Source organism: Abramis brama (genome assembly GCF_963993115.1).
Source record: "Abramis brama genome assembly, chromosome: 6".
Classification (NCBI taxonomy): Eukaryota; Metazoa; Chordata; class Actinopteri; order Cypriniformes; family Leuciscidae; genus Abramis; species Abramis brama.
In genome coordinates this window covers 26196770-26209793 of record NC_139968.1, presented here as the reverse complement: position 1 = coordinate 26209793, position 13024 = coordinate 26196770, and the positions used below count along the sequence as shown (strand labels likewise).

Genomic DNA, 13024 nt, shown 5'->3' with positions numbered 1-13024 from the left:
GTCTACCCAGAAACCCACAGACCCTGTCAGACTCTATGGCTCATCATGAAGCAGTTTTGGGTGGTGTGTGATCATTATGGGTAAAGCAAGGACTCGGATTTAAAAACAGATTTAAATGTTTAAACAGAAAAGCATTCAATAAAAACCAAACTGGACATAATAGGAAAGTATCAAACAGACCATAACAGAACCTAACTGAACAGAAATGAAAAAAAAATATTTAACCAAACAAAACAGAATCTAACATAACCAGAAGGAACCAAACAGAACATAATAGACTAAGATGTAAATAAACGAAAGAACAGAGGAGAACCGAAAAGAACGGAATCCAACAGACAAACAAAACCAGAGCTGAAAAGCTCAGAAGAACCAAAGAGAACAAACACAAAAAGAACTGGCTAGCAACAAATAGAAATCAATCAAAACTAAAATGGAACCAAATTGAACCTAACTGAATAGAATCAGGTAGAACAGAATTGAACCATAAAGAATTTGGATTATTTTCAAAGAAACTAATAGAACAGAAGCAGAAATTAAAATAAAATATAGAAAGTAAAGAACAAAGGAGAACTGAAAAGAACAGAATCAAAGACACAAACAAATGGAGAATGAACATAATAAAATAGAAGAGCAATCACCAAATAGAAATCAATCAAAAACAAATAGAACCAAATGTAACCATACTAAATAGAATAATAGGTAGAAATGTAAAGAAACTAATAAAACTGAATAGAACAGAGTCGAAAAGATACAGAAACAGAAAGAACCAAAATGAACAGAATAGAGTAAAAGAAAAAAACTGAATCCAACTGACACAAACAGAACTGAAATTAACCAAATTGAACCAAACAGAACAAAATTCAAACACACACAAAAAGAACTGCTAGCACCAAATAGAAATCAATCAAAAACAATTAGAACCAAATAAAACACAGCTGAATAGAATCAGATAGAACCATCAATTATTTGGATTATTGTCAAATAAACTAACAGAATAGAATCCAAAAGATACCGAAACAGAAAGAACAAAATAGAACTGAATAGATTAAAATAAGAAGAAGCTAAAGAACAGAGAAGAACTGAAAAGAACAGAATCCAATAGACAAACAAATCCAGGCCAAACATAAAACCGAAGAGAACAGAACAAAATTCAACAAACACAAAAAGAACTACCAAGCACCAAATATAAATCAATCAAAAACAAATAGAACCAAATGGAACCCAACTGAATAGAATCAGTTAGAACCATATACTGGTTGGATTAATTTGAAAGAAACTAATAGAACTGAATAGAACAATCCAAAAGATACCAAAACAGAAATAGAAAGAACCGAATAGAGTAAAATAAAAAACAAAAAACCAAGAACATAAAAAATGAATCCAACAGACACAAACAACTGATTTGAACCAAACTGACCAAAACTCAACGAACACAAATAGAACTGGCTAGAAGAATCAAACACAAATCAATCAAAAACAAATCAGAACCAAACGGAACCTAATTGAATACAATCACGCAGAAACCAATAGAACCAGAAGGTGTTTCGATTATTTTTAAGGATTCTAATAGAACCAAATAGAACAGAATCCAAAAGAAACTGAATCAAATCGAGCAGAATCAAACAGAAACAGAAAGAACCAAATAAAACTGAAACGTTTGTTAACAAATGTTATTGATTTCGCTGCACAACCCTAAAGCACAAACCTCTCCACTACAAACATTTGATTCCATAGCATAGAGCAGCCCCTTCATAAACAATGTCCAATATTCAAGCATTTATGAATATTTCTGAACATGTACCTGCAGCATTAGACAGCAATGAAATATCAATTCATTACGCCGAGTCAAGCAGCTCAACTAATATTTCCACTATTTGTTTTTCCGTTAGACATCCCTGGACACCAAACAGTTTTCTAAAATATTTTCAAACACACGTGAGCATGTTGGTTTTTCCATTCTGGATATCCTTAACCCAAGCAAGGTGGGACACGTACAGAACCTGCAGACTCGGAGCAACCCACAAATCACTCACTGTCGGCTCAATGGACCTAACAGACCCAAAAACCAACATTTCAGAGATTTCATATTCGGATTTATTTGACAACACAGCAGCAGCATCTGCTACACAATAAAAGCCCAATTCGTGGAACACCTCTGCGATACAATATGAATAAATGGATAGTTTTGGTGTTTCTGCAGTGACGCCATCCTCCAAGCATCCCGCCATCTACGTGAGCCTGTTCAAATATCTCACGGGCAGTTGGGCACTTGAAGGACGACTCAAAGTTTTGGGCTTTAAAACAAGACGTTACACAGCACATGAAAAGGGAGAAAGGAACTAACCAAAGCAAACAAATAAAGCTTGGCGAGCGTACTTTACTTCATTAACAATAGATACACTGTTGCCTTTGCCACTGTAGTAAACCACGGTTAATTTCTTGCCCTGGTCAGCTGCCAAGTGCAGTATGAGCCGTCGCCTCGGCGCTTGGCTCGCTGTTTGGACACATTTCTGAAGTTTTCCTCTCACGTTGAAGCATCTGACACAAAGACGGACTAAAAAAACGTTGCGTCTGTCTAAAATGATGCATTATGGCTGCGAACAAGTGATGTATGGTTGGATGCAAAGCTATAAAAGCCTCCAAAAACAAAATGTGTGCATCCACATCAGACTGGATAAAAGATGTCGTTGCAAAATATATATATATTTTTAATGAGCTGTTACAATTACATTTTTCAAGAAAGCACCATTTCAGTTTTTATATTTATATGTTTAATTCAATGTGTTACTCGCTGTTTCTACGCAATTGTTCGTGAAATTTGTTTCTACAGCAACTTTTTTCAGTGCAGATATTTCCAACACATTGTTTTAAAATAAAAATGTTCCTAAGTTTTATCATTACTTTAAAGTTAAAATTAAATCAAATTTTGATGCTATTTAATAATAAAAAAGTACAGTATTAAAAAGTATATACATTTTTTTAAATTTGCCACAAATTGTTAACTTTAAATGAGCATTTGATGGCGGAAAAGGTCATCTAAACGTGAAAAAAAGAGGAAACTACCATGCACATTGCACAATTAAAAAATCCAATATTGATCATAACCAATAAATTAAGAAAATCCAATATGGTATTTTGCAAACTTACAATTTCATGTTTACATTAAAACTGTAGTCTCCCTTTTTCTCAATTGAAAGTAGGCCAAAACTTGTAGCGTAACGCTACATCTGAGCTTGAGCAATCAAGTTTTCCCTACCGAACATTAGTTATGCATAACTGGATTGGACGAAAACAAGCAGGCGATAAAGGTGAATGGGTTTGTGTTCACACTTACAAACCGTACAGGGCCGGATTATTTTAGACAGGCATTGTTTCTGTGTGTTATCCAGACTGGACGGCTGCAAATACGTGTTGTATGAGGGGAAAAACAAAACCGTGGATGACAGTGAACTCCCTCACCTCCCCTTAAATGAGAAAAACTCTGGGACGACGTGCCGTCTGACAGCAGCGCTCGGGCACACAAACTCACAAAGACAACCGTGCTTTTGGCCTCGGGTTGGGAACGTGGCCCAGCGACGGGAATGTTCACTTTTGTAACATGGTCTACGGCATTAACTAGAGAAATGAATATATACAGCTAAAAATAAACCACATAACCTCTGATTTTTCTCATCCCACACCTCTACAAAGAGTAAAGCAGGAGGAGCAATTCAACATTAAGGCTCTAAACTCAATCCAGTTAAAGGAGTAAAGACCTACGCTGCCACACGAGATTACGAGAACAACAAAGACTTGGAAGGCCTCCTGCTAGAGTATGATCTAATTCTTCATCTTCAGCTGCGTCTCCTAATGCGGTCAGGCTCAAGGCAATGAGATTTCAAGCTGAGAACAGAGCAAAGCATAATATGACAGTTCATTTAATGTAAAGTTACTCGACAGGATCTGAGTTTGACTCTTCTGAAGAAGCCTTTAAACATTCAAAGTCTAGATCAAACCGAAAAAAAAAACTGAATCAAACAAAAAACTCAATTAGTATTCACTCCTAAACCACTTGCTAAATGCCTCCTAAATGCCTGCTAAAGTCAAAATGAAACAATTGCAACCCTTATTCCTGAAAATTCAATGAGGAAAAAAAAACTTTACAAGTTTTCCAAAAAGACAAAACCTTTGTCTTTAAGAATAACATGCAGCAATGAATTGTTCACAATAAGTCAAAAAACATTTAAGAAAGTAATAAAGGATCAGTTTTGAATTCACTTAAGTCTAAATTTTTTATAAAGCCACATTAAGCAAACTAAATATTATAAACTCTTGCTTTTTTTCACATACAACTGAGGTTATAATATTAGCAAATATAAAATATAAAAATTTTAGCCGAAACTGATAATTCTTTATATTTGAAAGCCGATAAAAAATTTCTATTGGCCAATAAATCTAGATTCAAATTTGTATATATTTTTTGAGAGCTTGATTACAAAAACAAAAGTTTCACCATTAAATCCATGTCCCAAGCACACAATTATGATGTTCTCATTATAATTTTATGTAGACTATGACAGCCAAAGTGATTCTTATCATATTTCAAGCAATTCAAAACCATCATGGTGAACAGTGCATCTGAAGTGTCTTAGCTGAAGGAAATAATCCATTATTTATCGGCTTTAATATATCAGCCACAATTTTTTTAGTCCGATTAACATTAAAAATAAACATATATCGGGCGATACCGATATGGTGGTGGCCGATATATCCTGCATCCCTTCTAAAAATGATTGCCAACACTTTAGTTTAGGGTCTAATTCTCACTATTAACTAGTTGCTTATTAGCATCCATATTACTATGATATTGGCTGTTTATTAGTACTTATAAAGCACATATTAATGCCTTATTCTGCATGACCCTATTTGAAATCCCTTAATCCTACATAATACCTAAACTTAACAACTACCTTACTAACTATTAATAAGAGTTTGAGTAAAAAGCCGTCGTTAATAGTGAGAATTGGACCCTAAACTAAAGTGTTTTAATTAAACAAATATCTGTAAAATAACTTATAGACTGCAAAATCATTCTATTGCTACAATATATTTCATAATTCAGACAATTTTTTGCAAAAAATTTGCAATTTTGAAAATATGACATAAAATGTAAGGTTTCTTGCAACTTCTCTTTGAAATGAAAACATGGAGATTAAAGTTTGTTTTCATGCATTGCTTCAGAATCTTTTCCCCCTCAACTATCTGATAATATTTACTTGCAGTGAGAAGGGAGAAAAAAAAACTAATTTCATTTACCGCAAAGTAAAACAAATTAATGTCACCCCCTTAACCTTGTTGAAAGGTTTATTGGCAGAATAAAGATGAGTATCGCTCATATTTACGGCTCTGTAATTGAGGGAATAGCCACACACATCGAGATATGCAGCTCAGAAGAAAAAGGAACTTGTCTTCCTTCATTAAATGATTTTATACAATACTTCCTCTAAAAACAGCCCAGTGCTAACCACTGAAGAAAAACAACATCATTCAAAATTACATTTAGTTTCAATATATTTAACCCACTTATATTTCAGCTACTGTATTTCAACATAGTTATGACCACTTGAAAGTTAAAAGGGTGTAACGCCGATACACAAAACTGATAATCAGTAATCGGTTAATCTGTACGTATACCTCGGTTTTGAAGTCACGGTTCAGTATGGGTTCGCTACAGCAGGAGGGAGAACTAAATATAAAAAAGTTTTTATTTATTTATTATTAAACAGTTTACTGTGTCTCAGCCTTTAAATGAATTAAATTCTATTAAAAGTTTGAGGATAAACAAAAAAGTTATCTGCTAATGCTGTAAACTATATAGGAAGCCCTTACTTGTAGCCTACATTATAATATTAAAGGTTAACAACAGAGCCAGAACTATTAACCCAAATTCAGTTGCTATTTATTTTTTAGATATAATAATCAACACTGTTTGAATGCAAACCTCTAAACTGCACATAAGGCAGTTTTTGCATTATCTTCTAAATCTAATTATAAAATTATCTCTTTACTCCAATCTAATAATTGACACAGTGGACGTAATTTTCATGACAGATTTATTTAAACATATGCATTAAATAATCAAGATATCACTAACTGGTTAAGTGAAATATAATGAATATATAGGCTAATATAGTGCATATTTAGTGAAAGAGTTCATTTCTCCAGCGAACTAACAAACTTTGGACATTGAATGTAATGCTAAAGTGGGATATTGTTTAAAAGCTGTTCTATTGATGTCTTTCCGCCGTTAAAACACTGACTGAGCGATTACACGAGATATGATACGTTTCTGTAGGTTGTAGTGTATCTTTCAACATACCTTCAGATGTTTATTCATATTTATTCTGCCACTGGTATTGACGAGGAAGTGATGATCGCGTTAGCTCGCGCTTCACGCGCTGTCGTTTGAACTGAGGCGTATATACTGTCACGCCATCTCAAAGAGCGTCAAAACGGCATTTGTATTTTCATTTTGTGATAAAATGGACAGACTTTGAAAGATGACACTTTTTTTTACCGGAAAAAGTGTCGGAAAAAAAGTCCAACTGAAATCAAAATTGACCCCATTTACTTTGTTAGCGCATATTACTAGTCTTGTGGTGAACAATTAATCCGTGCAAGTTAATACACAGAAAAAATTTGTTTGCCGTCGTAATCTTTAATCAAAGTCTGAAAAGTTACTTCCGGTCTGGAATGGCGTTCCTTCTCTGATGACGTAGGTTTGACGGCTTGGTTTGGGAAACGCTTAACCACTCCCCTCAAACCGCTAGTCTGCTATGAGCGAGAGATGGAGAGGAGGAGCGCTAGAGTAAAACCCTGCCCTCTGTTCAATATTCCTTTTCACTGGGAAATACGTCACAGCACTGGAGAAAAGTCGTTTGCAACTTCCGGTTCACGCGGACTTTAAAGATGACACTTTTTTTTAACCAAAAGTAAAAAAATGCAGAGCTTATTGCAATTATTGGTGGTTAATGGTGGTTACACTTCAACGCTGTATTAGTTGTGTAGACATAAAGATCATGTACCGAACATTCGCAGGACGAATACTTGTACAGTTACAAACGAAAAAATTGTTTTGTGAGGTCAACCTCAACACCAGTCACAGTTGCTAGGCGACAAAAACAATCACCCATAGGCTAGATCGTCCCATTTAACAACGTTCGATCCGAACCTCACGGCCTTCGAAGGATGCAGCCTCTGAATTGGGACACAGCTTATGTCCATAATTGTATTAAGCCTGCGTTTATCAAATACAAACATCTTAGTCAAACTAAATATAGTCTTCTTAGCTAATTGCTTTGTTGCACAGTTGATGAAATAGAGGTTATGAAATTTTTAACATATTGCTGTTGCCGCCATTTAAAAAACAATAAGCCACTCAAGTGTAGAGATAGTGCGCCAACATATAGCGCAACTGCGCCTCTGGCGACCCGAGCTCGATTCCCAGCTTGAGGTCTTTTGCCGATCCCGTTCCCCATGCTTTCCTGTCAAAATCACTACTGTCCTATCTAATAAAGGCACAAAAAGTGTAGAGATTGGCCTCAAAGCTAATCGACATGGAATATAAAAAGCCTCAAAACTTCCATTTTGATTTCACCCTTGCATCGGGACAGTCCTCAAAATACATGTAGCCCATCAGGTAGCGTAACAGGGCTGCCAAGATTCTCTAAACCTCACAAATGCTGGAGACAAGCTGTCTTTCCACCCTCTCATATGTGCTGAAAGGGCCCCAACTCAACGCTTACTGATCCCTGCATTACTAGCATGGTTTGACAGAGACATTATGGCATGAGATCATTGACAGATAAAGCCGGATGGATACAAACAGCAACCGGCTCATCAGATCAGATTTTTCAGGCATGTTGTAAGAGGCATCGACCTCATTTGTGGCCCACAACAACCCAACATGGAGAACTGTGTCAATAAAAGAAACAAGCCGCCTTGAATCTTTAGTCAATGAATATTGAGTAGAGGCGTGACTACGTTAACAAGTCAACAGGTCAGTCGAATACGTCAATGTGGAAATTACGGCCCCTGCAAGGTGGAATACTAAGGGCATGTTGCTCCGTTCACGCCCTAGAACATCTTGACATGGTAACGCGAGGATACCGAATTAAAACCAAAGTGTTCGTAACAAGATCACAAACAGAAATGAGTGTAACATGAGTGGCTTAAAACAGTCTAATCTAGTCTAATATATGATTAAGTGTTGCTTACAAGGTCAAACAGCAACTGTGCTTTCTAGGAAAGAAAGCCTAACAGTCGCAGTATCATTTGTAAAAATGTTTTGCAAAAAAAATAAATACAATTGCTGTTTATCTTCTGTTAAACAATTGCCAAGCACCAGTTTTTGAAAGAAAAACAGCAATATTGGTACATTATTTCTATATTATGTGATTTAAGAAATGTACAATATACATTTAAAATAAGGTTTTTTTTATACAAACATTTTAATAATTTTATTTTAAAAATGCATAGCCTACATTTTATGCAAGTTTCAAAGTTTGTTCTTGTATTTGAATGTATGAAAAATCAGTTTTGAAGTAACGAACTCGAGAAAATGGCCACACACCAATGAAACTGCGAGAAAATCCTGCGAAAATGCTCCGATTTCCTGGGAAAAGCCCACCCTGGATATTCGGAGAGCTGAACATAGAGCTCACATGCTACATGGCAAATGTTCAGATACATGACCTGGAAGACAAGAGGTCAGCAGGCACCAGACGCTGAAATGAGTCCCGAAACCCTCAACGGCAAGAGCACCTACAGGGTGGGCCACTTCAAAGACATTCCACACGCTTGGAATTCTGGGAGACATACCAAGGCAAACTGCAGAGTGTCAGAAGATCCCAAACAGGTCCATGGAGTTAGAGGCCAACGGTAATGTTAAAACTATTCCAACGTATTCTAACATCTTAATGTTCGAGAGATCAACCGTAGATGTTTTCTAATACCTGGACAATTTAGTTTAAAAGATTGGCTCAGATTTGGAACCACATGGAAAATGGTTTTAAATAGACCAAAAATTCCCAATTCCAAATTTTCCCAAGCTTCTTTACCTGACAAACAAACAGATTGCATAAAGGTTTATCAAGTTTCTGATAGAAAATGCCACCTGCAAACACCTCATGTTTTCCCAATCCACGGTTCAAATGGATCGCTGGGATGCAACAGTTACCTATAATAGGGAAGATCCAATCATTTCCAGACCATTATTTATAACATCATGTTACTATTGCAGGCATCAGTCAAGCACTTTCTTGAGACGGCAGCTCTAAAAAAACATTACCAAGCGACGATTCTAAGTGTGCCCATAAAAGTGCCTATCCTAAATTTAAATTGATGTTCAGAAATGGAAAAGCTGAAGGCGTTTAGATATAGTAGCTATATATTTCACAGCAATACAGGATCTCACTAAACGTGTGCTGAAGCTTCTCCATTGAACACATGAATGAAAAATATTGTGTATATAAAAATGCAATTTAGCACAAACCTGTTAACGCCTTATTGTAACTTTTATATGTATTTGTACAGTACCAGTCAAAAGTTTGGAAACATTACCATTTTTAATGCTTTTAAGAGGTCTCTTATGCTCGTCAAGCCTGCATTTATTTGTGAAATATTACAATTTAAAATAATGATTTTCTATTTGAATATATTTTAAAATATTATTTATTTCAGTGATGAAAAGCTGAATTTTCATCAGCCATTACTGCAGTCTTCAGTGTCACATGATCCTTTAGAAATCATTCTAATATGCCGATTTATTATCAATGTTGGAAAGATTTGTGTGTGTGTGTGTGTGTGTGTGGTAGCCAATGGCTAATATACTAGCACTATATTATATAATGTACGACTTGATAAATGTACGATAATTGGTCATAGCATGATTGGTTAATGACAATACAATAAACAAGAACTAGTATGAATAAATAATTTTCATTTCAATACATATTGATTCAAATATACACAAACCACTGTTCGGTTAATTATGCTTTCACGTTTGTTTGAGAGTTACACCCACATAACGCTTAAAATATCTTCCAATACAATATCGTGCACGCAAACATTCTTTTACTTCTCATCTGGGAATTATTAATTGATATCACACAGAAGACGAGCACACATCTCTGGCAATATAGATAGAAAGAAAACCAATGTAGGCTAATCCTGCACTTATGGGATCTGGGAATCTTCTTAAGGCCTCAACTTGTTTACAACACGCTTCCAAATCGAACGTGAAGAACGTGCGTGTTTGTCTCGGTGACTAGAATCCAAGCGTGCGCGCGCTCGCGAATCCCGCCGAGTCCAGTCACGAGCGCTAATCTGGCCTTCGGGCTGACGCACAGAACGCCAGGCCTAAGGAACAGCCCATTTTGAGAGGAAGCGGGGGAACCATGTATGAAAACAAACGTTTAACAACCACAACAATACGATTTCATTCTACAAATGACCTAAATTGTACCTTTACAAAATATATGACTCATAAAATGGCTTATAAAAAGCAATTTTTAACACAAAAGGTCATTTAAAAACAAACAAATACCTGCAACATCCCTCGCCAACACGTCGGAGCAGCCCGAAGTCTACATGAGTGAATTCCACAAGTCCCCTCAGTTGTAAACTAATAGTACACACATAGCGGAATAACATATCTACATTTTGTGAATTAAAGCGTGTTATTACTCACTTTCTCCATGTAGCGATCCGCAGAGGCACACGATGTAGGCGAAAGTGACCAAAACAACCACAGATGTGTCCAGCCGCATTATGTCTCGCGACACGTTTTAGTTTTCTTGGAAAATTAAATCCACCTCTGGCGTGTTAAAAAAAAACAACAACAAAATAAAATAAAATAAAACGTTAATTAGCTTATATCCAGGCTAATAAAGTCTAAATCTCAGCGACAACTTAAATGAGACCCCCCAAGAAGGGGACCCAGGGGTCCACCGTGCTTCAGTTAAAAATAATGTTCAATTTAAATAGTTGTTGCCTACGCAGCACGGGTTCAATTACCATTAAATAACATGATCTTGCTCTCTAGTGAAAAATAAATAAACAAAAATCATTTTGAACTATTTTTCGGATGCATGTCTGCTTTCAGTAGATCAAGCATGAAAAACGTCCATGCATTTCTTCCATGGAATCAATCCCACACTTCTAGGAATGAGGTACCCTTAAGGGTTCAGTACATTGCAACTTTTTCATATCCCTGTTTTAGTTTGCAAATTCCTGTAAAATAGTATGGTTGCCTTGAAAAAAAGAGAGAGAAAAATCCACTGTTCACAGAAAAGCTTGCAGATATTTCACAATCGTCAAAATTTCCAATAATTTGACAGATTTTAATGTATCTGAGGGCAGAGGCAATATAAAGGCGTTATTCCACAGGTCGTTTCGTGTATTGCCAAATGTTCTTATCAGAGAAATGTCTCAAATCTCCTCATCCCTTTATACACATGCATAAACCAAAAAGCTATTTTTTTTTCTTTCTTTTTTTTGCTATTCCGCTGTCAGATAAGCCACCTGTGGATAAAATTAAATATCCACACACGTTTGTGTATATTCGAAGCGTTGAGATCCAAAAAAAAAACAACTGATATTCCCCTAAAGCCTTTGCTTCTAGCACAATGCTCCCGAAGTGTGTGAGCGTACGCGCGTCACGGCCGCGTTGCGTTTTAATCTTCCACGTTTAAACAGACCAGCGTCCAACGCGTGTCCAGACTGCCCACAAAATCACTCAATTCTGTCCACAAGACCCCAGCGTGCGGTTTAGATGAACTCATTGGCGTGGGAATGGGCTGAAAGTGGGTAAAAACTTCTCTCGTGTTGTCGGCGGTATGGTTTTCCCCCTCTCGTCTCTCCCTGTGTACCTCCACCAGTAAACAAGTACTGCCAGTCAGCTGGGGTAGAGCAGCGGCGAGGCCCAAAACACGGAGCGGAGCGCAACGGATCGTGACTACTGGAATGGAGTCTGTTACACACCCACATAAAGAGAAAGCAAGAGTCATGAATTAAATAGATTGGCGCTTTTCCATGGCATGTATATAAGGCTTAAGACTGAGAATTGTGGTGCTTGAAATCTGAATCCATGAAGTATTTTACACGTAAAAACGGATTAATTTATTGAAGAAAAAAATAAAAATAAAAAATAATTTATTTTTATTATATAAATTAAAAATTAATTAAAATATAGTTGTGTATATATGTATTTTATTTTATATTCTATATTATTTTATATTATTATTTGATTTATCAATCAAAATATATGTATTAAATGTTAGTTGACAAATATTTTAAAAATTAAACAAAAAATAGGGCAGGGGGTATATAATATAATATAATTATTGCTCTCAAATAGATGAATCATCTAACATAAAAGTTTGTAAATATATAAAATATATAGAAATATGAATTATAATATCATATAATATAATGAATATAATATAATATAATATAATTAATATAATTATTGCTCTCAAATTGATGAATCATCTAACATAAAAGTCTGTAAATATATAAAAAATATAGAAATATTATTTATAATATCATATAATATAATATAATGAATAATATTATATAATATTTTTGTGATGTCTTCTACACTGGCTTTCATCGCTCATGTGTTACTTTAGTATCACTGATTTACTATCATAGTTTTCATTTTAATTAAAGTTTTAGAAGACTTTTTTATTTTTTAATGTCTATATAGTTTTTATTTATTTATATTTTAGTTTTAATTATTTTAGTATTTTAGTTTAATTATTTTTATTATTTATTTATCAAAGTAAAGGAAAATTATAAACGTTTCTTTGGCAACTAGATTAAATAAAATAAGTTTAAAAAATAACATTTCATTTTATTTTAACTATTTAATTTTTTTAATGCTTTGCCAAAACATTTTTTTTATTTATGTTTTTAGTTTTAGTCATAACCTAAAGTCTCTGGGAGACTGAAATGTGACTTGTTTGAACAGAAATGATGTCTG

The 13024-nt window shown here is 35.1% G+C and overlaps 1 protein-coding gene across 1 annotated transcript in view; it reads right to left on the bottom strand.

The window, feature by feature from the left end:
- insrb (insulin receptor b) overlaps window positions 1–11926 on the bottom strand; it is a 71936-nt gene extending 60010 nt beyond the window's left edge. Inside the window, exon 1 of the mRNA XM_084116895.1 lies at window positions 10730–11926. Within this exon, the coding sequence (XP_083973021.1) occupies window positions 10730–10808 (79 nt within the window). The 5' untranslated portion in view covers window positions 10809–11926. The remainder of the gene's footprint in view (window positions 1–10729) is intronic.
- Between the last annotated feature and the right edge of the window lie 1098 nt (window positions 11927–13024).